At 43.3% G+C, this 27,448-nt stretch overlaps 2 protein-coding genes across 2 annotated transcripts in view; both read right to left on the bottom strand.

The window, feature by feature from the left end:
• The window catches only part of UBE2U (ubiquitin conjugating enzyme E2 U), a 39,787-nt gene extending 37,756 nt beyond the window's left edge, over positions 1 to 2,031 (bottom strand). Inside the window, exon 1 of the mRNA XM_075321144.1 lies at positions 1,232 to 2,031. The gene's annotated coding sequence lies outside the window, so the exon portion shown is untranslated. The remainder of the gene's footprint in view (positions 1 to 1,231) is intronic.
• A 12,893-nt stretch (positions 2,032 to 14,924) lies between these two features.
• The window catches only part of ROR1 (receptor tyrosine kinase like orphan receptor 1), a 282,946-nt gene continuing 270,422 nt past the window's right edge, over positions 14,925 to 27,448 (bottom strand). The window contains exons 8-9 of the mRNA XM_075320352.1: positions 26,933 to 27,144; positions 14,925 to 19,840 (exon numbers count right to left, since the gene is read on the bottom strand). Coding sequence (XP_075176467.1) covers positions 18,416 to 19,840; positions 26,933 to 27,144 — 1,637 coding nt within the window. The 3' untranslated portion in view covers positions 14,925 to 18,415. The remainder of the gene's footprint in view (positions 19,841 to 26,932; positions 27,145 to 27,448) is intronic.

Genomic DNA, 27,448 nt, shown 5'->3' on the forward strand with positions numbered 1-27,448 from the left:
GTTGGTCTCCTTGTGTTTGTGAGTCGTCATCCGATCCTGGCCAGCCAACATCAATGGCAGTATGTGGCCCACATGAGTTCCCAGCCTGCACGGCTGAAGACCACGCACCACATTTCATGTAACGTGACGGGGTGTCATGAGTCAATCCCTCGCCCAAAATACCACCTCGCACCACTCTACTGTTTCTGTCTCACAAATTCTTGACGAGAAGTAGCGCCATTCTTATCTACAGGTTTTGTTTGATGTTACTGCTCCATCTAATTTAACGGAATGAGAATATCAGGCACATCTGATAGACAGCAGCGGTGCTATTCAGCTGCAATACCACACACAGCCTATACACAACAGTGGCGCTGTTCAGCTGCAATACCACACACATCCTATATACAACAGTGGCGCTGTTCAGCTGCAATACCACACACAGCCTATACACAACAGTGGCGCTGTTCAGCTGCAATACCACACACATCCTATATACAACAGTGGCGCTGTTCAGCTGCAATACCACACACAGCCTATACACAACAGTGGCGCTGTTCAGCTGCAATACCACACACATCCAATATACAACAGTGGCGCTGTTCAGCTGCAATACCACACACATCCTATATACAACAGTGGCGCTGTTCAGCTGCAATACCACACACATCCTATACACAACAGTGGCGCTGTTCAGCTGTAATACCACACACAGCTTATACACAACAGTGGCGCTGTTCAGCTGCAATACCACACACATCCTATATACAACAGTGGCGCTGTTCAGCTGCAATACCACACACAGCTTATACACAACAGTGGCGCTGTTCAGCTGCAATACCACACACATCCTATACACAACAGTGGCGCTGTTCAGCTGCAATACCACACACACCCTATACACAACAGTGGCGCTGTTCAGCTGCAATACCACACACAGCTTATACACAACAGTGGCGCTGTTCAGCTGCAATACCACACACATCCTATACACAACAGTGGCGCTGTTCAGCTGCAATACCACACACATCCTATACACAACAGTGGCGCTGTTCAGCTGCAATACCACACACAGCTTATACACAACAGTGGCGCTGTTCAGCTGCAATACCACACACACATCCTGTTCAGCTGCAATACCAGACATGCAGTTTTTTGAAGGAAAGTAAAATTTTTCCTCTAAACTATAAGCCCTATCAACATACAGTGCTCCAAAACTAGAAGAGAAGGAAACATAATAAATGGCACTTACGTATTGTTTACATTAAGGTGTTTTTTCTAATGAATATGCAGTTTTGTTACAACATCCAATTTTCTCATAGTTCTGTGTTTTCTTGCTTTCTCTCTAATTGCACAATTCTGTAACCCAGTCGTCATCTGACCCAGCGGTCATTGGATCCAGCAGTCATTGGACCCAGTGGTCGTGGGATTTAGCAGTCGTCAGATCCGGTGGTTGTGGGATCCGGTGGTCGTGGGATCCGGTGGTTTTGTGATCCAGTGGTCGTGGGATCCAGCAGTTGTCAAACCCAGTGGTCGTGGGATCTGGTGGTTTTGTGATCCAGTGGTCGTGGTATCCAGCAGTTGTCAAACCCAGTGGTCGTGGGATTTAGCAGTCGTCAGACCCAGTGGTTGTGGGATCCAGTGGTCGTGGGTTCAAGTGGTTGTGAGATCCAGTTGTCATGGGATCCAGCAGTTGGCAAACCCAGCGGTCGTAGGATCCAGCAGTCATTGGACGCAATGGTTGTTGGATCCAGTGGTTGTCGGATCCAGTAGTCGCTAGACCCAGTGGTCGTGGGATCCTGTGGTTGTGAAATACAGTGGTCCTGGGATCTAGCAGTTGTCAAACCCAGAGGTCGTGGGATCCAACAGTCGTCAGATGCAATGGTCGTGGGATCCAGTGGTCATCAGATCATGGGACCCAATGGTTGTGGGATGCAGTGGTCGTCGGATCCAGCAGTTTTCGGACCCAGTGGTCGGCAGATCCACTATGATAGCTGTACAGAAAGTTATCTCTCTAGTTCTGGGATCCCAGTTTCTGTGTGACTGGGTGCACTGGTAATAGTCTGGAGTCAGGTTTGTTAGACTCCATTGTGTGTGTTTCTATAGCACCGAGGTCTCCAGCGAACGAGGATAAAGACTTAACCAGCTCATGACTGCAGAGTGACTACATTAATTGTCAGGACGATGCAGATCCTGTCATGATCGGCTCTGCTACATGTATAAACAGGATTCATTGCTCTTATGGTGTAAAGTGAGATCCAGTAAGCAGCTGCCAGCTGATTGGTGTTTGTTAAAGCTCCTGGACCCCTATATAAAATCTATTCTAGGCGCCCTTCAGCCAAATTCCCATAAACCCTTATTAGCCCCATTAGACTCATACATCCTTGTCCTTTCTGGAAGTGATTTCAGCAGGTTCATTATCATCAGAGCAAGGATTAGAAATACTGACAACACCATTCAGACAAAGCTTGATTTTCATCAATAACTTTTGCACACGCTCATTAGATGCTTCAATACAAAACATAGGGTCAGAGTCTGTTCAATGCAGCTAATGAACGTGTGAAATTACTGAAATAACAGGGAATTAGAGTCTAAAATATCTCCAGAGGTCAATGTGAAAACTATAAAAGTTATCATTTTTATTATTAATACCGAATGTGATATGAAAAAAAAAAACATTGACCAATAAAGTTTAAAAATCACATTTAACATAAAACATTTTCTGATGAGACATTCCCTTTAAAAGGGGAATTGACAATAGCTATAAAGCCACAGTTCACATTTGGAGATAATTCCAATGGATCGGTCCAGGACAAACACATTCTTCTCATTCTGTTTCCCCCGTGTCAGGTTTTCAGGACTTGATCCTCTGACTGTTTGATGTCGGTTTTGCACATGAGATCTGTTTTTAATAACGCTTTGCAGGCACAGATATCGGCGCCGGGCGATGGTGGACTGGAGCTTAGTATGAAACGATCCATTGGGGAACAAAGCCTGGCCCAAACGGAGAATTATCCAAATATTAAGGAATGTGATGTTTATACAATGTCCTCATTGTAACACATTAAATGTTAACGTGCACATTAAAAAAGACATATAAAAAACAGAGAGGTTTATAAGGTGCAGGACAGGTACTTACCGCAGGTAATGAGGTCTTAAAGTGATATACACCGGACATTACACAACGAGGACATGTATAGTGCTCACCTTCTGTGTATGCAGATGACTATAAACCACTAAAAGGTTTTAGAAATCATATGTTAATTTTCTCACCATTTTCCAGATCTCCGCGAGCTGTCAGTGAATGGAGACAATCTTTTTTTTTTTCTGTACAGTGGATACATTTCATACTTTTTTAATCCTTGCATTGGTTATGATTGTTTCCAGTTAAATCTTCACACAACAGTCACAAAATCTCTCTCCAGCCCTTACACAATGTATCAGTGCAGGTATAATGTGCTGGCCATACTGCAAAGTAACAGCGCTAACCACTGAGCCACAGTGCTGCCCGATGATAATAAGAGTTTTCTCATTAACATTAGTGGCCAGGGTCAGCAGAGTCATCTGGTTATTATTAAATGGTGGGGTCAGCCGGGTCATCTCATTACCATTAGAGTATAGAGTCAGCAAAGTTTATCTCATTATCATTAAAGGATATGGTCAACGGGGTCATTTCATTATAGGATAGGTTCTGTAGAGTCTTCTCATCATTAGGGGGCATGGTCATCTCATTATCATTAGAGGGCAGGTTCAGCAGAGTCATCTGGTTATTATTAAATGGTGGGGTCAGCCGGGTCATCTCATTACCATTAGACTATAGAGTCAGCAGAGTTTATCTCATTATCATTAAAGATATGGTCAACAGGCTCATTTCATTATCATTAAAGGATAAGTTCAGCAGGATCTTCTCATCATTAGAGGGCAGGGTCATCTCATTATCATTAGAGGACAGGGCCAGCAGAGTCATCTGATTAAGATTAGAAGATGTGGTCAACATGGTCACCTCATTATCATTAGAGAACAGGGTCTTCAGGTTCATCTCATTATCATTAGGGAATAGGGTCAGCAGAGTCATCTCATTAGAATTAGAGGATAGAGTCAGCAGTCATCTTATCATTAGAGAATAGGGTCAGCAGAGTCATCTCATTAGAATTAGAGGATAGAGTCAGCAGTCATCTCATAATGAATAGACAATAGGGTCAGCAGAGTAATTTCATTATCATTAGAGAATAGGGTCAGCAGTCATCTCATTATCATTAGTGGGTAGGGTCAGTAGAGTCATCTCATTATCATTAAAGGTTAGTAGTCAGCACAGTTTTACTATTATCCTTAGAAGACAGGGGAGTCAGCTCATTATTATTAGTGATGGGAGGGTCAGGAGAGTCATTTCATTATCACTAGAGGGAAGGGTCAGCAGTGTCATCTTATTATCATTAGAGGACATGGTAAGAAGAGTCATCTTGTTATGATTAGTGGGCAGAGTCAGCAGAGTCATCTTATTATGATTAGGGGACAGGTTCAGCAGAGTTATACTATTATCCTTAGAAGGCAGAAGAGTTATCTCATTATTATTAGTGCTGGAGGATCAAAAGAGCCATCTCATCTGAGAACAGCATAATGTAGGGGCAGAAACCCTAATTCTAGTGAGTGCCACTTACATTGCTACACAGGAGGTTATCACTAGAGGACTAGTAAACCTGTTGCCAGGTAGTCCTCCATATTCATGAGTTTAGTATAACCACGCCCCAACATCTGATTGGCAATTTTCTGCCCATGCAGTGTACTCAGAAAACTGTTAATCAGATATGTGGGCGGGGTTATACAGAGCTCAGCACTCAGAGAACTGATAGATCTGCAGCAGAGAATACTGTGATTTTATCAAAACTTCAGCAAGCAGCCCAGTATGTGACACATTGTTGGAATCAGGGTTATACAGAGCTCAGCACTCAGAGAACTGATAGATCTGCAGCAGAGAATACTGTGATTTTATCAAAACTTCAGCAAGCAGCCCAGTATGTGACACATTGTTGGAATCAGGGTCTCTGTCCCTACATCATGATGCTCCGAATTTTGTACCTAAATTAAAAAGATGTTCATAGTTGGCAATGATCTGTGTGTGGCAGAAATAGGGAGATTAGATAGTGGCCCCAGGGGTCTGGGGTCCGATGTGATTGTCCAGGCTATATAGTTGATATTATACACAGGACCACCCCACTGTGCGCATTACCCAGCAGCGCAGTCATTACACCGTGGGCGGTATTGTGTGTGGTGCTTTGCGGTTTATTGCGGGGTGGATCTGCAGTGAATGGACGCTCTATGACCTGACATCAGACATTTTGCAGCAGCTTTCCTGCACATAACTCTTTAGAATCCAGAAGAATGACGATGAATATGGATAATCTCCGGCAACACTCGGGCCTGTATTTCTGTATTTAATCATTTTCTGGAAATTCTTTCTCCTCCTTCAGTTCTATACATTAAAACATAGCGACTTCCTGTTCCTGTCCTGGCTGAGGTGGAAGCTTAGAGGAGAATCTCCTGCCACCCCTCACAGAAACCGACTAAAAACAGACCCCCCCGGACGAGCCACCAAACAGAGAGCAGCACAGGAGGTTACCTAAAGCAGACAGCTATGGAAAGGTACCTCCTGAGAAGCTCTGGGAGCAGTGAGGCAGCCTGGAGAAGCTTTGATATGGACAGGGGAGAAGATAAGATAATGGCGCCGAGCCTGATGGGGGAGGAGCCTGAACGCATGGTGAGAGACACAGAAAAGCAAACACAGAGCTGGAAGGGGAGAGATAAGGGAGATATGAGCGAGGAGACAGGAGATAAGGAAGATATGAGCGAGGAGTCACAGGAGGACACAGCAGGAGAGAGGTGGATGCAGGGGACTGATGATGGTGGATCGCAATGGGAGGATGAAGGAGATATGGAGGCAGAGGGGAGAGAAGATGCAGACAAAGCAGGGCAGCTCAGAGACACAGCAGTGTTGGAGGATGAAACTGACAAACAGCACAGGGAGATTAATCCCACTCAGACTCACAGGAAGTCAAATGCAAGAATTCATAGTACCCCTTCCAAAGGAAACAAAAAGCAGCTTACTACACCAACATCACAAGCCTGCAAGCTATTGGGGGATGGAGGTGGTGGCCCAGTCCAGACAAAGAGAACTAAGAAAACAGCACCACCTGCAGGCCAAGACAAGTACACACAAAAGCTTAATGTGGACTATAAAAAACTGGCTGAAGAAGTGACATCACACTTGTCAAAAGAGGTTAAAGTGGCTATTGAGGCAGCCATACAAACATCATTAGCTAATATGCAAAAACAGATAAATGCCCATGCCTCTAGACTGGCAGAATCAGAGCAGAGAATATCTGACTCCGAGGAGACAATACTGGCTATGCAAGCACAAATAGCAGCTCTAGCAAAATCTAATGAATACTTGAAGGATAAAGCGGACGATTTGGAAAACAGATCGAGACGAAACAACTTACGTATAGTCGGGTTGCCAGAGTCTGTGTCGATTGGACAGTTGGATAATATATGCGAGTTGGAGCTACCGCAGGCCCTGGGCATAAAGGCGAAATTCAGAGTTGAAAGAGCCCACAGAGTGGGTCCACTGAGACACCAGGAGGCGAATAAGGGAGAGGGCCAAAACTCAAACAAGAATACCCCGATAAGAGCCAGGCAGGTGATTGTCAAGTACCTTGATTATAAGCATAAGGAGGAAATATTGAGGGCCTTTAGAGAACGAAAGCGTCCACTACAATATCAAGGCAACAGACTGCTAATTTTTGGGGATTATTCAGCGGAAGTATCCAGAAGGAGAAAAGAATTTACCAAAATTTGCTCATTTCTGTACAACAAAAAAGTAAAGTGCCAGCTATTATACCCTGCTACACTGAAAGTTAGAAACCCCAATGGCTCGTTTGTATACTACAAGGACTACAAAGAAGCAGAAAACATTCTCATGGCAGAGCTCAACAAGACTAGGTCAGAAAGGCAAGAAAAAGGAGCTAGTGGAGAAGGGAATAATAGAAGAGGATCCCCCACAAGCTCAGGAAGAGATGTGGGACGTCTTGGGGGACAAAAGCAAGTCGAGACCAGGGAGGAAAGGAGGCCAAGCCCGGGTCGACAGCATAATTCTCGCCTGGAACACAGGAACCAACCCTTGGAGAGAAACCATGATACCTGAACTGGAACTCGCTCATTGTTTTTCCTTTTTTTGCCTGTTTTTTTTTTTTTTGTTTTTTTTTTTTTTTTTTTCTCTCTTCCCAAACAGGGAGAGGCGTTGAGGAGGATGCATTACGGAGAGAGGGTTGGGGAGGTGAGAGGAGGAGGGGGAAGGGAGAAAAGAGAGGAAAACATCCCAAAGTCTGGGTCCTCTTCCCCCCCCTCTCTTTTTTTTTTTTTTTTTTTTTTTTTTTTTTGTTCTTCTTCTTTCTTTCTCCATCTTCTCTCCCCTTGGTCTTTTTTTTTTCTTTTTTTCTTTTTCTCCTTCGTCCAGGAACATCATCCAAATTCAAATGAAGTGGGCCTGTTCTGGGCGGACTGATGGCTACCTGGAGTCAGAGATAAGTAGGACTGGAGAATCTTGCTGAGGTTTTGACATACTGTGCTAATTTTTGCATAATTTTCAAAGGCTTATTCAAGTTAGTCCGGGGATAGAACATATATTTTTTGGGGGGTGATTAGGGAGCTACATATTTTGGCTAGGAATAGGGGAGCTCACCAACGTGGCGGGAAACGCTGTGGATTTCTCGGAAGGGAAAATATGTTTTACAGTTACATGCTTTTTGTTGTATTTGTTATATTTGCAAGGTGGGGAAAGGGAGTGTCGATTTTGTGGTACCAACTGTGATTCTAGTGTCGAACATCTCGTCTTCCTTGATGCAGGGGCCCATAGGGGAGGGAGTAGTAAAAGCAGAATACACAGGTTAACATGATACAGATAACTACGTGGAATGTTAAAGGGCTGAGATCACCTAACAAACGAGCAATGATATTGAGACATCTGAAAAGACTAAAGACAGACATTGCCTTATTACAGGAAACCCACTTGGGGGGGGAGGACTTTTTCCGCATGAAGAAACATTGGGTGGGCACCGTTTACGGGGCAGCGGCACAAGGTAGAAAAGCGGGCACTATGATTCTAATAAATAAACAATTCAGTCATGAGGTAGTGGCACATGAGGCAGACGACCATGGAAGGTGGCAGCACTTAACAATCGTTAGTCCAGCGGGTAAACTCAGTATTTATAATGTCTATGGCCCAAATTCACAACAAATCACATTTCATGATGACATAAAGGCCACCATATTAGCAGATGGGGAGGCTAACATTATAGTGGGAGGCGATTTTAACACTGTCCCAGACTCAGCTGAAGATAGGAGGAGGGGTGAGGAGGGGACAGCTAATGTGGGCAGGAGTTTAGACAATAGGGATGTAACATTAGAAGACGTAGGACTGAAAGACATCTGGAGACTAACTCACCCACATGACAGAGAGTATACACACTTCTCTCACCCTCATGATAGCTGGTCACGTATTGATCAGTTCTGGATCTCGCAAGACTTACTGAGTGGAACGCAAGATTGTGTGATAGAGAATATGGTGATCTCTGATCATAGTCCGGTGAGATTGGGCATTAGAGAGAAATTCAGGAGAGGTACAGATATCATATGGAGATTCCCATCGTTCCTTCTCAGGCAAGATAATTTCCATAAGGTGCTACAGGAGTGGTGGGGAGAATTCGCAGAGGACAATAAGGAACATAGAGAGTCCCCAGTGATATTTTGGGAAACGGCAAAAGCGGTCCTAAGGGGCCGTCTGGTGGGGTACGCAGCCATGATCAAACGGAAAACCAATGAGAATTATAATTTCCATAGTGAAGCAGTACGGGTAGCATATACAAATTATGTGACAAATAGATCTCCCATGACAAAAGGCAGATGGTTGGAGGCAAAAGAGGGATTTGACGAATGGGCCAAAAAAAAGGAACAACTATTCTGGTCGCACAAGGAGGTTGACTTACATAGGTTTGGCAACAAGGCGGGAAGGATGTTGGCCAATCTGGCAAGGGGCAGCAGAAAGATGACAGTGATCTCTAAACTGAAAACAAAGGGGGGAGAGGTGACTACGGATCCTAAGGACATTAATAAACTGTTGGGAGATTACTATAGAAAACTATATGGGTCAGGGAATAACGACATGACTGATGAGGCAGAGTGGCTAAGACAAGCCCAAATGCCTAGCTTGACGGAGGAAGATTTGAGTGCCTTAAACGCAGATATCACAGTAGAGGAGGTGACGAGAACAATTGGGGAGCTTAACACCAACAAGGCACCGGGACCTGACGGTTTCAATAGTGAATTCTATAAGGCTCTGAAGGATCTGATCTCGCCGGATCTAACCTCAGTCTTTAATGCTTTCCTGGGAGGGGCGGAAATACCCAAAAATTCCAACATAGCATATATTAAATTACTCCCCAAGGGAACCAAGGACCTGGATGATCCCTCTAGTTATAGACCTATATCGCTCATAAATCAGGATTTAAAAATTATGTCCAAGATCATGGCTAATAGACTGGCCGAGATCTTACCTAGGATCATTACGAATCACCAGGTGGGGTTTATCAAGGGGAGAAATGCCGTTACCAATATCCGAAAGACAATTCTAGTGGTAGACGCGGTTAGACTGGGTCTCACTGAGGGAGGGGCTAGACCTGCCCTAGTTACACTTGACGCAGAAAAAGCGTTTGATAATGTAAATTGGGGGTGGTTAGACAGGGTAATGGAGGCCATAGGGATTGTAGGCAAGATGAGACTTTACATTAGAAACCTTTATGCCAACTCGGGAGCTAGGGTACACACTCCGGGCTTTCTATCAGACGTGTTCCCTTTGATGAAGGGAACAAGACAGGGCTGCCCATTATCTCCTCTTTTATTCAACCTGGCAATCGAGCCGTTGTCAAGAATACTACAGGGACAAAATAGCTTTAAAGGAATCAAGATAAGGGGTTCAGAAGTAAAGACAGCGCTTTTTGCTGATGACATCATACTTTATATGGGCGACCCCGGTGCGGATTTGCCACAGACTCTTGCCTTGATTGAAAAATTTGGCTCATTCTCCGGTTTCAAACTGAACAAAAAAAAATGCGAGATCATGTTCCTAAAGGGGCATCATGGGACAATGGGGGGACAAATAAGGGATGGCTGTCTATGTGGAATTCCTATAGCACAATCTTCAATTAAATACCTGGGAGTGCATATAGGAAGATCGGTGGAAACAATCTATAACTTGAATTATGGACCGCTAATCAGGAAAATTACAGTTCAATTAAAGGGATGGAAAGGTCTGCCACTTCCATTACTGGCAAGATGCCACCTGATAAAAATGATGAGCTTTCCTAGGCTGCTGTATCCCTTCCAGACAATCCCGCTATTGCTAAAACTAAAGGATGTGAAAAAGCTCAACTCCGCGTATACAGAATTTCTGTGGAGGGGAAGGAAACCCAGAATAAAGCTGCGTACGCTGATGAAGTCAGCAGAGGAGGGAGGTCTAAACTTTCCAGATGTCCAAGGGTATAATCTTGTATGTATCATGAGGCATGTAATTGATTGGGTGAGAGGAACGAGTAGGCACTCAGATCATGCGATGGAAACTAAATATGCGTCACCGTGGGATCTGACGTCCATTCTGCACTCCCCACTATCCAGGGTTGAAGGGCACATAAGGAACTCAATTATATTCCGAGACACCATGCTAACATGGAAGTCGGTAAGGAAAAAACTGGGGCTCTCATGGAAAGTGTCCAAGTACTTGAACCCCTGGGCATTCCCAAATTTTCCCCTGGGACGAGAAAACAAGCTATTTACTAGATGGAAAGAGAGGGGAGTCAGGAGAATGATAGATGTTATGAATGTGGAGGACAGGAGGTGGATGACAGGTCGGGAAGTGTTGGATAAGTACAACCTTAATAGCTCACATGTCATCCAGTATGAACAATTGAAACATGGAATAATAGGAGACCTGGGTGTGGTTGGAAGAGAGCTGAACAGAAGTTCGATTGATGAGTTACTGGAATGTGATGTAACAAGTATAAATGTCTCTAAAATTTATCGATCGCTAAGGGGGGTGCTTATCTCACGGGAGGATAGTCGGACTTTAAAAGCGTGGGGGAAACAATTGGGAAGGGAAGAAGTGGTGGATGATATACTGAGAGGATGGGTACAAGTGCGGAAACATATTACCAATGAGAGATGGAGAGACACTCAATTCAGAATTCTACATAGGGCCATTATAGGTTTCAACATACCAGGTAGGGATAGGTGGTGTCCTAAGTGTCAAAAAGAAAAAACGGATATGCTGCATGGGCTATGGGAATGTGAGACAATCGCTAGGTTCTGGAACCAAGTCAGACTATTTGCCCAGTCAACATGGGGAATTTTCAGCAAACTAGACTTAATGGTGTGGATTTTCCACTCCTTTGAGGGAGGAGTAGGAGGAGGACCGAGCACGCAGGAAAAGAGGAAATACGCAATAATGCATGACATAGCCATGATAGCTAAGCGTTGCATCTTAAAACACTGGATTCAAAGGGAGGGCCCATCCATAAAGGAGGTTGTGGGCGAACTACACAACCTTCTGAAGTGGGAAAAACCAGAAGCGGAGAGGGATAAAGATGGGTTGACAGCCAAGTTTTTTGTGAGATGGAGACATTTTATTGAAAGCCAATTCACACAGGGAGAAATAATTAACCTGATGGCACCTTTTGTTCACTCGGAGTGGTATATCCTGAGCGATATTCAGGACAGCCTGGGTAAACTGAGAATCACCTAGGAGGGGGCTCTGGCGGGAGGGGGAGACGAGACGGTTGGGAATACCAAGACACGCTAGCAAAATTGAAATCATTCAGGGACGACACAGAGATTTAACGAATTGTATTGCATATGTTATATTATATTTCATTACCTATGTTTTGGTTTAATGTTACTGTATACTATCTTAAATCGAACAGCAACATGGAACTCCAAATTGGGGTATCACCCACCTCTATGTCACATTTTGTCAGACGAATGTTCTTCTTTTGCAATGATACTTGTCATGTTTTTACAAATTTGAAAAATCAATAAAAAATGTTTTGGAAAACATAGCACGGCTTCCAAATTTCCTCTAACAGGTTGGCTGTGAAATCTGCAGCCAGAAGGTTCCTCAAGGTTCCCATTCATTATACAGTCGGCTAAAGGTGAAGCGACCACGGCTGACTCTTAATATTCGGTGACACTATTAGTACAAATATTATTAGTGTGAGAAGCCAGAAAGCGTCCAATATTCCACCGGCGCGGCTCTATACAGGCTGCTTACACCTCTGCTATGGATATTTAACACTTTGTATCCTCTGGCATGGAGCCAGTGGGAACCTACTTCTACCTCCCCAAAAATAATCACTGCCCCTTTAAATCAGACTCCACCCCTTCTAACATTTCATCTGAAACATGGCGTCGGCCAAGCGGTGAAAGTCTCTTATTCTCTCTCCGATTTCTCCAAAGCTGTTTGTTTCGGAGCTTTCGTGAGTCCTCTGTAGACTCCTCGGCAGGAGAGGAATTGAGAAATGTTTTCCTTTTTATTGTTTATTTTCAGATTTATTGACCCTTTAATTGACACTTGGATGATATTAGTCAATAGGAAATTTGAGTGATCTCCCACTGTGTTTGGAGTATCCGGAATATAATGTAGCACATTTTTTCTAGCTTGCAAAAAGAAAAATAAATAATGACCTAAAACCTTCTCGTCCTTTCACAAAAAGGACCTGCTCTTTTAGGCCTCCGACGCACATCCGTTAAAACCACGCATGCGTAATACGGGCCATTTTTCAGGTCCGTGATCCATTTTTTTGTCCGTTTTTATGGTCCGTGTGGGCTTTGTATGACTGGCCTATGCTAGCCGTGTGTGCGTGTGTAATGCCCGTGTGTGCATGTGAAGTTTAACCGACGTGTGAATGTTTTTTCTGTGTGAAATGTTCCGTGTTTAATGTAAAATGTCGTGTTTGATTACTGGCTGACAGCAGACAGCGACGTGCGCTGAGAATGAACTCGGGTGAACTTCACCCGACTTCATTGTCATACCACGGCTCTGTCTGTGTCGCGTACTGATTAGCGGTCACCCGTGCAGGACTCACCGATGACCGCTAATCCCCTGAGTGACTGTAGTGAGCAGCGTGATTAGCGCTGCCGTCACTCAGGTTACCCGCGGCTAGCTTGATTCCACCCTCCGTGACCGCAACTCACCTGTGACTTCATCGCTGTCACTCGGGCGACTTGCAGTCACAGGTGGAGGGAGGATCCAGCGGCGGCCGCGGGTAACCTCAGTGACAGCACAGCTGATCGGGGGGCTCACCTCAGTTGCTGCGTGGAGCTGTCAGGAGCGGCGGTGTCTTATGCAGCTCCTGTCACCTTCATGTAGCAGAGCTGGAAGCGACGCGGGACCTCCGTAGATTACGCCGGACATAGATGGGTATTTGGGGTATAATAAATTGGTGAACGAGGGTTTTTTTTTTTTAGTGTTTATTATTTCAAATAAAGGATTTTTCGTTGTGTGTGTTTATTTACTGTCACATACAGATTAATCATGGAAGCTATCTCGGGGAGACGCCTGCCATGATTAATCTAGGACTTATTGGCAGCTATGGGCTGCCATTAACTCCTTAATACCCCGATTGCCAACGCACCAGGGCAAATCGGGAAGAGCCGGGTAGAGTTCCAGAACTGTCGCATCGAAAGGATGCGGCATTTTTGGGTGGCTGCTGGCTGATATTGTTAGGCTGGTGGGCTCCCCATAACGTGGAGCTCCCCATCCTGAGAATACCAGCCTTCAGCCGTGTGACTTTACCCTGGCTGGTATCAAAATGGGAGGGGGACCGCACATCGGTTTTTTTAATTATTATTATTATTTTTTTTTTTACTGCACAGTATAGACACGCCCACCAGCTGCTGTGATTGGTTGCAGTGAGACAGCTGTCACTCAGCGTGTGGGCATGTCTAACTGCAACCAATCATAGGCGCCGGTGGGCGTGGAAAGCAGGGAATACGAGATTGATTAATGAGCGGCCGGCTTTTTCAAAATAGTAAAAGCCGCCGGAGCAGTGTGAACGCCGTGCAGCGCCGCGCCGGTGATCGGGGATCGGTAAGTATGAGAGAGGGGGGAGACTGACCAACAGACAGAGAGAGGGACCGACCGACAGAGAGAGACAGACCGACAGACTGAGGGAGATTGACCGACATAGACAGAAAAAGAAAGAATAGCCGACATTACTACAGAAAAAGCACAAAACGTACACGGAGCATACAGAGATGCATCCGTGTCACGTACTTGTGCGCACCAAACCATTGACTTTCATGGTGTCCGTGTTCCGTGCAGGAAACGGACATGCTGCCGTGCAAAATGGAAACACATACGAATCACGGACACGGACATGATGAAAAACGCAAGTTTGACCACAAACATAGATTAACATTGGTGCACGTTTGTCCGGGTCTCCAGTATATACGGAAACGGACAAAACACGCACGTTTTTAACGGATGTGTGTCGGAGGCCTTAGAGAGGTCGGCTCCTCTGCATCAGCATTCTGCCAGCACTATAAGTGTAGGAGCTTCCTTTTCAGCATATATGACGCTTGCCATTATACAATAGCTTCACCTAAACTGAAAGTTGTATCTAAATCTAAATCCTGTGATTTAAGGGGTTCGGACAGTCTTTCAAGTTTCACAGGTGCTGCTTAAGGTGCTAGGTTTAATTTAGAAAGCCAAAATCTGGTGCTAATATATGACGCTATCCTCTCACCAGCGCACCCTGCTGGAGGGAAACAGTAGAACACTTCCAGTTTGTAACAAAAGAAGAGAGAACACAGAGATAAATCGCAGACATGTATTTCCACTTCTGCAGTATAAAACATAACACTTTTGTGCAAAACTCATAATACAAAACTGTAAAATTTAGCAAACAGCTTCATCTCCCCATAATTACAACAAAAACCTAGTATTTATTTACAAGAACCGACAGTGTGAAGATCATAACATCAAGAATACGGTCTGAGGAATGCTGAGTGGTTTTCATAAGAACAAAGTATATTCACTACAAAAAGATCATACAAGTAAATAACAGACGACACCGGGGGAAGGCGAGGACCGGACTGCAAGCGGCAGCCGCTCATTGCCGGATAGAAACCAATACTAACCAATGGGAACAGTTTTGGAGATGCCCAAATACAGTGACTCTATGGAGAGGGCGCTGGGACACAGTACAGAGCGGTGCACTGCAACTCCCAGCAATCCCTGACAATTGTGGGCTGAAACGGCAAACTCTTGATTGTTTTTACACTTTTCCATCTTGGATTAGGGTGGAGCGCTCATTGCCTTTATCATGGGAATTTCTTTGCTCAATGTTGCTACCATTAGGCCAATGGATTTGGTGTAGGCTGCAAGAAGAGTGGGGGAGGGGAAGTGACAACCGCTCGGAGTACATTTCTGGCTTAAAAAAATACTGACCCCCTAAGGCCAAAAAATGGGAAATTCCAGACTGAATTTTTGAACCTAAACTATTACAATGTTAATTTGGCATCTACTTGCTAAAAAGTTTTTGCTTTAAGAGGGTTATCCACAGAATAGCCAATAAAATGCTGATCCTTTTGGATCCCACCTTTGTGATCTGTACTAATCCCAAAAACAGGGCTCTAAAGTGCTGTTTGCAAATGTACAGATTGGCGCACATGTGCAGCACCACTTCATTCATTGTCTATGGGACTGCCGGAGACAACTGCCTGTGTGGTGTCAATTGCTCTTTGGATCCCTGCTTTAGCGATTGGTGGAGGTCCCAGTGGCGGGATTCACAGTGATCACCACGGTACCTACATTATGGTCCGTGATGGTAAAGTCATTAGCAACCAACTTACAATCAAAATATCTTAGGCCGCTTTCACACTGTGTTATGACCTACGTTCACTGGTCCCGTCAGAGTTTCCGTCTGAATCCTCCAGCAAAATGGATTTCAGTCACGAGCGCCGAGGGGGCCATTGACTATAATGGAGCAGACGGACTCACCATGTGCTCTGTATTGCACCATTTTTGGGTGTATATGCTTTCTGGAGGCGGACAACCAGACACAGTCTACTACGTCTGGGTGTCCGCCTGCAAAAAGAGTATACGCCCAAAAATGGTGCAGGACAGAGGAAATGGTGACTCCATCTGCTCCATTATAGTCAAGGGGCCCGTCGGCGTATAGATCTGAAACCTGTATTGTGGGGGGGGGTTCGGACAGAAGCTCTGACGGGACCAGTGAACGTAGGTCATAAGGCAGTGAGAAAGCAGCCTTACAAGTGTAGACTTTTTGGAAACTGTCGTGTTGCACTTGCATTGGGTCATCTATCACATAATAACCACATTGATGATCATTAGCTGTGATGTCATTAGTCCCGCAGACAATGAACCGAGCGGTGGTGTGTACGTGCAACCATCTTTTCACTCCGGCAAAGCACTTACATTCCTCACTGTAGGGACTGGTGGGATCCACAGCAATGAGCACATGATGGCAAAGTCAAGAGCTACTTGTGACAAAAAGATGAATCAGGTTTGGACTTTTTGGAAACTGTCGTGTTGCACTTGCATTGGGTCGTCTATCACATAATAACCACATTGATGATCATTAAATGTGATGTCATCAGTCTCGCAGATAATGGACAAAGTGGTGGTGCGCATGCGCAGCCATCTCTTCATTCCAACAAGGCACTTATGTTACCCTCCATAGGGACTGGTGGGGACTCAGTGGTGGGATCCACAGCGATCAGCACAAGATGGCAAAGTCAAGAGCTACTTGTGACAAAAAGATGAATCAGGTTTGGACTTTTTGGAAACCGTCGTGTTGTACTGGTGTTTCTGACCGCTGATTCTTTCGTTCTCAGAGATCAGTCATAAAGAACACAGAAGTGATTGGCTTTTCCAAGCTCTCCGGTGTATAGAGGAGTCCGAAGACACAGCAGCCGGCCAAACAATCGGCAGAACCATCTTTTGGCCAACAGCTATCTATAATGTTTGGGGGACTTTAGAAGTAAATAGAAATGAGAGAATCTGAACTGTAAAGTTTGGAATTTGGACCAAAGATGGACTTTTAAAAAAAATCAGTGTTGGAGTTTGAGTCCTCTACGTATGCTGACCACTCGATCGAGTATCGCTGTGCTCGGGTACGCTCGGTGCTCGGCCCAGTGGGAGCCGCTTGCAAACTCTGAATGGCTCTCACAGGGGGTAAAAACAATGTTTTCGGACACAGTGTGTACAAATAAAAAACCTCCTTCCCCCGGAAATGATCTGTTTATGGCTGGCTGGATGTCAACTGCTCAATTAGTGACTTCCATTGGGGTTCAGGTTAAGTCCAGTTCCCGAATTGAACTTTATCTAAAGTCCAGATGAACCTGGCGAACCCGAACTTCCACGAGTCCGATCATCTCACAAAAATCCCAAAAATCCCCTTCTATCTGATCTTGTGGTCGGTGGGTTGTTTGTGGCACTTTTATGGTTCATGTAATTATTTGGCTAAGGATCTAGCAATTGCTATAGGTTAAAATGTGAAAAAGTAATGAAAATAAATAAAAGGGGAAAAACGAAATAAATAAAAGGTTCTTTAAAGGATAAGTAAAATTGAAGGGATTATTCACGATTTGTCTGCAGGTCATGGATTGAGTTGAACCATGATAATGGACCAGTGCGGCGCCGTTTTTGGAAGAAAGCAGCCATGCTTTTCTAATCCTAGACATTATTTTAACAATGTAAAGAGGGAGAAGAGCCCATAGCATTTAAGAGCATCCAATTTTGGATATGAACCTTAATGTGTTGTTGGACGAGAAAGTGATTTAATATGTCGGGTTTAACAGGGAACATGCTCGGCCGCTATTATGCAAAACCTCAAAATTCTTTTTCTTATTACATCGACCAGTCAATGGCTTTTTAATGAGTCTCGGTTCAGTTGAGATCTTTGGAATAATTAGAAATGCATATATACAAAATTGGGTTCTAAAAGCAAGACCACTCTTCTTTATTGGCTGTGTCTGGTATTGCAGCTCAGCCCTATTGAAGTGTATGGGGTTGAAGTGCAATATTACACAAATCTCATGGACAGCAGCGTCCACATTTTTCTAAGCCTGGACAGCCCCTTTAAGGCAATCATCTAAGGCAATGGAGTCACCACATTCTGGACTGCATACACGTCCGCCTGTTGAGGATAGTTTTCTAACTTCACAGAAGATACCTGAAGGACACATCCGCCGAACATCTGGAATGACCTCAGTTCAATAAAAATACTTTATATAAAACTTTTTTTTTTTCCTTAAAATGTCCTTTTGATTGTTTTCCTGCATATAGTATGTACATATCTACCACAAAATATTACAACTCTGCCGAGATCATGGAATCGTGTCCGTGGTGGAGGTCAGAGTCTTCCAGTAAAGAAGACTGTTTCATGTCCACTTTGTAGGGTTTTATGCCTTTGCTTCCAAAGGATTGTACTCCTATACTACTTGGATGGCTCTGTATAGACATATGGGATAGTAACGGGATGTTTGCATCCTGATTGGACCCTGAGGATGGTAAGCTGGTCACATGACCGGTGCTTGTTGACCCGCTTGCACTACTTGGAGAGCGGCTCTTTGGTGGCGGGCAATGCTGAATGACTCTTGGTGGTCCTGGTGGTTGGTAATGAGCAGTTGGAAAAGCAGCATATCCAGGAGGAATAGGGTATCCATTTATAGGTATGAATCTTTGATTTTGAGGTAATGGTGGCCCTATAAAACCAGTAATTTGGGCCTGTGGAATTCCTTGTGGTGAGAAAAGAAAATTAGGATACCTCTGATTGCTCAAATTGCTTACAGGGCTGGCACTCAGAGATGTGGTCTGTGTTGTGGCATTACCTCCCGATGGCGTAGTGGAGCTTGTATGGCTTGAAAGTCCTTCCCATGACCTCAGCCTCATGTGGATATCCTTGAACCTCGGCCTTCGAGATGGTATCTCTTGCCAACATTCAGTCATGAGACTATACATTCTTGGAGGACAATCCTCAGAGCATGGAAGTAGCTGCCTCTTCCTGACCATTTCGATGACTTCTTGGTTACTAAATCCATAGTAGGGTTGAAGACCAAAGCTGAAGATTTCCCACAACACTACACCGTAAGACCAGATGTCCGAATCGGTGGAAAATTTCCCATACATGATGGCTTCTGGAGGCATCCATCGAATTGGAAGAAGGGACTTGTTTTGGACTCGGTAGTAATCGGCTGAGTAGATTTCTCTCGAAAGTCCAAGATCGGAAATTTTTATATGAAGTTGTTCTCCGACTAATATGTTACGAGCGGCCAGATCTTTATGGACAAAGAAGTGACTTGATAGATACTCCATCCCGGCTGAGATTTGAACAGCGATGTGAAGAAAATCTCCATGATCGAGGCTTGATTTAACAGTTCCATCTTCATCGCTGCTGCAGCCAACATCTGAATGTGGGGACCTCATAATGAGAAACTCATGGAGATCCCCAAGATTCATGAACTCAAATAACATGCACACAGGTTGCTCCTGGGTGACCACTCCAAGAAGACACACAATGTTGGGATGGTGTAACTCCGCCATGAGAGATGCCTCTTGCTGGAACTCTGCCCATTGCTGGGGATTGTTATAATCCTTCAAAGTCTTGATGGCCACAAGTTGGGCGTGATCCATCCCTGGGAGGTAGAGGTGACCTTTGTAGATCTTTCCAAAGACACATTCCCCTAATTCTTCCATGAAGCGCACTGCTGACAGAGGGAGCTCTTTGGCCTTGGTCTGTAGGAAGAAGTAAAAATAGACAAAAATTAATTAATGCGTGAAAGGATTTAGGCAAATCGGATTTTCCCAAAAATTTAATTTACCAAAACTAAAAGTTTTTATTATTCAATTGGATCAAATCCAGTAAAACGTCATTTGGTTGGCCAATTAGCGTGATTATTTTTATGACGGAGAAGGAGCTAAAAAATAATGAAAAATACTATAACCACCTCACCCTTCACCTGGCCGAATGCCTCATCCCCTCGCCCCGGTCCTTCACTAGATCGCTTCTTCCCTCCAGCTCCAGTCTTGTCTTGTCTTCACTCTTCGGCATCTCTCTCGCTGACTAGTCCTCATGTGATATCACGGGACGAGATAACATTGCATGAGTAGAATAGAAGGCTGCAGCTGGAGGGAGGATGCGAGAACCGGGCGGGGAGCTGCGGTGCCATGATGAGTGAGGGCGGAGGTGAGAAATACCAGAGCATAATAAACGGATTTTACCAACACTTCGAATTACGAAGAATAAATTTAACACAAATAGAATTTGAGCAAATCTGGTGAATCAAATTTAATCAGGTTCCCTGATTTTTAGCATATATAGGAAAATTTTGAATAATCACCAAGATGATCTGGTAGTACTCTACCACTCATGATTAAGAGCTATGTCACCTGGTGAGCTCTCCTTACAGTCGCACTCCTGGGCACCTGGCTTTATTCACTTCAATGGAGTCACGCTGCTCTTCCCTACCGGGCAGTTGGCCAGAAAGCCACTAAGTCAGGAAAGACAATAAAGGGAAGCAGAAGTGCTGTGCACCCCTCAATCTAAGAATTAATGGGGCGTCACTAGGTCAGGTGTATCCAAGTAATATATGATGATGTTATCATTTACGATGATTTTATTATTTTTCTTTTACAGAGCTCCAAATCCATTACTTTATATTGCCAAAAGGATAAATGATGACATTCTGGCTCACTGCAGACACCACTAGGGACACCACAAGGGACATCACAATGGACACCACTAGAGACATCACAAGGGACACCACTAGGGACACCACAAGGGACATCACAATGGACACCACTAGAGACATCACTAGGGACATCACAATGGACACCACTAGAGACGTCACAAGGGACACCACTAGGGATACCACAAGGGACATCACAATGGACATCACAATGGACACCACTAGAGACATCACAAGGGACACCACTAGGGATACCACAAGGGACATCACAATGGACACCACTAGAGATATCACAAGGGACACCACTAGAGATACCACAAGGGACATCACAGTGGACACCACTAGGGACATCACAAGGGACATCAAAATAAAATCACAAGGGACACCACTAGAGACATAACAAGTAACACCACTAGGGGCATCACTAGGGACACCTCAAGGGACATCACAAAGGACCCCACAAGGGACATCACAAGGGACACAACTAGGAACATCAAAATAAAATATTCACAAGGGACACCACTAGGGGCATCAAAATAAAACAATCACAAGAGGGACACCACTAGGGACATAACAAGGGACACCACTAGGGGCACCACTAGAGACATCACAAGGGACACCACTAGGGATACCACAAGGGACAACACAAGGGACACCACTAGGGACACTACAAACGAGCGCTTACACCCTACAGATTTCTTATGGGGGCTATAAAGAGAATATCAAAAACAAAGAACCAAAGGCATCTCTGCAGTTTGAAAGAAGTCGTGAGAGCAGATACTTCTGTAATTACCTATATAAGACTGCAGTGAACGGCTTGTAACTTCCACAATATGGTCACTTTACGGTAATATCACGCAATATGTTACGTTTCCTATGTGCAAAGCCTAGCCTTTAATTTTCACGAGCGGTGCCCATGCGGCTAGGTCTGCCTCTGATACTAGCCCTGCTCCACTTGAAGCTCGGTCTTCGGTTGAAGCTCCGACTCCACTGCTTTAGACCCTGGAACCCTGGCACTTTTTGGGGGAATGGACCCCAGGTTTAGGGATATGGATCTGATAACTTTATAATATTTTTTTTTCTTTCCTTTTGATAAACCCCTCCGACAGCAAAGATCATTTCTAAAGACACAAGTGTCCAATTTTTCTCCAATTACTAAAATATTGCCTGATGTAACCGCACCTCGGTGGAGTCAGGTACCGTGTTACGGCCCGATTTCTCTTCACACAATCAGTAAGAAGAGGATATCGGACCCAGGTACTGAAATATGGAGCCAGTTACGTGTTCGGCCATGTCAGGAAATTAGCTGTGTTGTTGGACTCCAGATGGTTTACATTATACAAATCCTTTAGGCCAAACTTGTTTACATCTGGCATATTGTAAATTATATCCCAGTAATGAAAGCGGAGTGACCTCTCCCTCACCTCCGCGCACGGCCTGCCGAAACCCACATCACAGGGGCCGAATAACACAACCAAACCGGGCGCGGGATGGCGCTGCCCGTCCACCCAGACACAGCGCAACACCACATAACAATAACATAAAATACACAGGGGAAACTAGATCCTGACATTGTGATCCTAAGAGCAGCGCCTTCATCTTATAGGAAGACAGAAGATTAATCTTTATTAACGGTCCAGCCTCATAAATCCTCCAAACTACACAGACTTCAGTGATAAGAATCAACAATGTCCTCTACATAAACTCCAAAAGAGAAAATATAAAACACTCAGAAGATTACTATTCTTATATACTGTATAGGAGCAGTATTATAGTAGCTATATTCTCGTACATAGGGGGCAGTATTATAGTAGTTATATTCTTGTACATAGGGGCAGTATTATAGTAGTTATATCCTTGTACATAGGGGCAGTATTATAGTAGTTAGATTCTTATACATAGACGCAGTATTATAGTAGTTATATTCTTATACATAGTGGCAGTATTATAGTAGTTATATCCTTGTACATAAGAGCAGTATTATAGTAGTTATATTCTTATACATAGTGGCAGTATTATAGTAGTTATATCCTTGTACATAGGGGCAGTATTATAGTAGGTATATTCTTGTACATAGGGGGCAGTATTATAGTAGTTATATTCTTGTACATAGGGAGCAGTATTATAGTAGTTATATTCTTGTACATAGGGGCAGTATTATAGTAGTTATATTCTTGTACATAGGGGCAGTATTATAGTAGTTATATTCTTGTACATAGGAGCAGTATTATATTAGTTATATTCTTGTACATAGGGGCAGTATTATAGTAGTTATATCCTTGTACATAGGGGGCAGTATTATAGTAGTTATATTCTCGTACATAAGAGCAGTATTATAGTAGTTATATTCTTATACATAGTGGCAGTATTATAGTAGTTATATCCTTCTACATAGGAGCAATATTATAGTAGTTATATCCTTGTACATTGGGGCAGTATTATAGTAGTTATATTCTTGTACATAGGAGCAGTATTATAGTAGTTATATTCTTGTACATAGGAGCAGTATTATAGTAGTTATATTCTTGTACATAGGGGGCAGTATTATAGTAGTTATATTCTTGTACATAGGGGCAGTATTATAGTAGTTATATTCTTGTACATAGGGGCAGTATTATAGTAGTTATATTCTTGTACATAGGGGGCAGTATTATAGTAGTTATATTCTTGTATATCGGGGGCAGTATTATAGTAGTTATATTCTTGTACATAGGGCAGTATTATAGTAGTTATATTCTTGTATATCGGGGGCAGTATTATAGTAGTTCTATTCTTGTACATAGGGGCAGTATTATAGTAGTTATATTCTTGTACATAGGGTGCAGTATTATAGTTGTTATAGTCTTGTACATAGGGTGCAGTATTATAGTAGTTATATTCTTGTACATAGGGTGCAATATTATAGTAGTTATATTCTTGTACATAGGGTGCAATATTATAGTAGTTATATTCTTGTACATAGGAGCAGTATTATAGTAGTTATATTCTTGTATATCGGGGGCAGTATTATAGTAGTTATATTCTTGTACATAGGGCAGTATTATAGTAGTTATATTCTTGTACATAGGGGCAGTATTATAGTAGTTATATTCTTGTACATAGGGTGCAGTATTATAGTTGTTATAGTCTTGTACATAGGGTGCAGTATTATAGTAGTTATATTCTTGTACATAGGGTGCAATATTATAGTAGTTATATTCTTGTACATAGGGGCAGTATTATAGTAGTTATATTCTTGTACATAGGGGCAGTATTATAGTAGTTATATTCTTGTACATAGGGGCAGTATTATAGTAGTTATATTCTTGTACATAGGGGCAGTATTATAGTAGTTATATTCTTGTACATAAGAGCAGTATTATAGTAGTTATATTCTTCTACATAAGGGGTCAGTATTATAGTAGTTATATTCTTGTACATAGGGGGCAGTATTATAGTATTTATATTCTTGTACATAGGGGCAGTATTATAGTAGTTATATTCTTGTATATCGGGGGCAGTATTATAGTAGTTATATTCTTGTACATAGGGCAGTATTATAGTAGTTATATTCTTGTACATAGGGGCAGTATTATAGTAGTCATATTCTTGTACATAGGGTGCAGTATTATAGTTGTTATAGTCTTGTACATAGGGTGCAGTATTATAGTAGTTATATTCTTGTACATAGGGTGCAATATTATAGTAGTTATATTCTTGTACATAGGGGCAGTATTATAGTAGTTATATTCTTGTACATAGGAGCAGTATTATAGAAGTTATACTCTACAAATGTTGTGTCTGTAATATTGCTTAATGATTTCCAGCATTTGGCACATATTGGGTTATTTATCACGGGATCTTTTTAGCAATGATATCTTTATTTCTTGAAAATCCTAGCAATACATTTTGATATTTGTGGTTATGAAGTCAGAGTTTCTTATACTTTGATGTCATGTTTTGCGTCTATATCATAATATTTTCGCCTTTCTGGTACGTCCATAATATTCTGCATAATAAAAGGTTAAATGGTGATAATTGGTATCAGAGTAGGTTACTATAAAAATATTATTACTCAATGACTAGATAAAAAATGCCTTTACTCACCCCCATCCTAACAAAAAGATCACAGTAACACATCATTTGGCAAGAAAAAAATGACAATCTTTCGTGCAGAATCAATGGATCGAACACTTGGTTTAATATTAAACACACATAGAAAGGACATATCACCGAGACTTCGTTAACTGATGTTATCACGATCTTATCAAGTCCACAAACTTTTGAAACAAGACTTTCCACTTTTGTGATACCAGTACTGACATGGGGGGGCACTAGAGAAGAAGCTGGTCTATTGTAGTTCTGCTTGTACAGTTTTAGTAGATATGAAATTGCACAATCAACTGGTCTTAAAGGGGTCTCCTGTAGCAGCCAGGGATATGGGGTACTCAGTTCCGGGCAGAGTCTCTATTGGGAATGTCACACTGGTGACCGCTACCCGGTTCCGTGCCCTGGTCCCTTTTTGTAATGGGGAAATTTACAGGGGATTGGTGAATAAAGTTTATTCGTGACGCCACTTGCGGTGTTACGGCTAAGTGTAGGGAGCCGCCGCTGCCAAATGTCTCTACTGGGGCTGATGGTATTAGCAGCTAGTATGGTAGTCCCTCCGCAAGTAGGGTATTGCCCCAGCGGGTGTATGATGCGGTGGGCGTCAGAAGAAGGAGTCCAGACAGGTATTAAGTGCAACTGGTTTACTCACTTTGGATGTTAACTGGTTGCCCGAGACCGGCTGGTTTCGCCTCCAGTTCCCCTTCGTCCCAGTGCCAGTCTGGTTCTCTGGTACCTTCTTCCCCTGCACCTGTCTCTGGTAAGTGGGTCCCCATGGTATAGAACACTGGGGGTCCCCAGTCTGTGGTTTGTCCACTTCTGTCCGCCTGACGGTAGCGTGAACCCTGTGGGGTTGGAGTCTCTGGTCCTGTCCCCGATTCTCGCTTTGCTACTGAGTCTTCAGATTCTTTAGGGTCAGCAAGGTCCTTGATGGTCCCCTTGCTGTGCAGGTGTTAACAGGTCGGCTTGGAGCTCTTTCCTGTCCTAGGGTCCTGTACCCCGTCGGTGCGTAGTTCCGGGAGTACTCCACCGGCAACCACTTCTCATGGGTACCAGGTCACCGTTAACCCGAGTCAGGGAGTCACTTCACTTCCACCTTTACACCTCTACAGTCACTTCAGTTCTGACTACTCTCCACAGTCTGCCCCTCCCACCTGGTCAACTAGTGAACTGGACTGGCTCCACCTCTAGGCGGCCATCCATGGTCCCACCCTAGCTAGGTACCACTGTATGGGGGATTGTTGGGGAAAACTGGAATTACCTGGATTTTTGGTGTTACCGGCACTGGTGTTCTGGGTCCCTAAGGGGGTAGGCCCAGCATCCTGGTGGGAATGCAGAACCTTGTAGCACCCTGATGGCTTCAGGGGCACTACACCCCACCATAGACTTTTTTATGGGTTTTGAGAGCCACCATTTTCTAATTAGCTGCTGGTTCCAAAGATAAGATCATCGATCAGACATCGGAAATCAAAACTGCCAAAATTTGATTTGGGGCTGATCAGTTCACCAATCTATTAGCAATGCAATATACTTTGAAAAGAAAGATTTTGGTTCATTTGTGTCTTTTTTGTCTTGATTTCACTGTTTTTCATCTTATTTTTTTAATTTGCATCTTTTTTTAAAGTCTATATTATACGTGTCCGCCTGGTTTGCTTTTTTGTGTTTGTCATAGTCTTCGGCTGATTCATCAGCAGCGATTTTTTTTTAAAAAAGTTTCTAAATTTTTATGTTGACATATTTAAGCCCTTTCCCCAGAGTGGTTTTAAGTACGCCTGAATATTTATTTTTTTTTTTGCACAAATTTCATGACATTTTAGTAATGTGACTTGTTGGACAAAAGGTTAATGACAACAGTGAAGAACATTTTTTATTTTACAAAATTCCACTTTGCAGAATTGGCGCAAAGCACCTCAACGATTACCAGGAGACAAAAAAAGGAAAAGTAACTTAAAAGAATTGCAAATGATTTCAAGATATCACAACACCCTTTATCTGCTGAATTCTGCACCAGCAAAAATGGTTCATTGTACAATCTGTACCCAACATTTCTTACCTTTGGTTTATAGGCGTTTAACATGGACATCTCAACGTTCTGCCCCCGCACGTGTTTGGGTTGTCGCTGCACCGCGGGAGAAGACGCCTTCTGGTTATTGCGACAGATGCAAATGAAGAAAAACAGCAAAGCGATCGCCAGGGGGATGGTGACACTTGGGACCAGGATGTAGAGAATCTCCATTTTGTTCTTTTCTTTAGAGTCTTGCGTATCTAATATGTAAGAAAAAAAACAAAAAAAGTGATGTAAATTAAAGGAGACTTAAGCAATATGTAAAAAAACAGTACCCCCTGAGTTTTTGATAACTAAATGTTCACTCTGTCGGGGGTAGTGTTGCATGTGTGCCAACTGTCCCCGAAATAGTTGCCAAATTTTCCTGAGACCACGAAAACCTTCTGAGTAGTGATGAGCAATCACTACCATGCTCGACTACTCAAAACAAATAGGTCGGACACTCAGACGTGCTAGACTCTAGTACCGACCATAATGGAAGGCAATGGTAAATTCTAGCATTTT

The sequence above is a fragment of the Anomaloglossus baeobatrachus genome, chromosome 8 (genome assembly GCF_048569485.1).
Source record: "Anomaloglossus baeobatrachus isolate aAnoBae1 chromosome 8, aAnoBae1.hap1, whole genome shotgun sequence".
NCBI lineage: Eukaryota > Metazoa > Chordata > Amphibia > Anura > Aromobatidae > Anomaloglossus > Anomaloglossus baeobatrachus.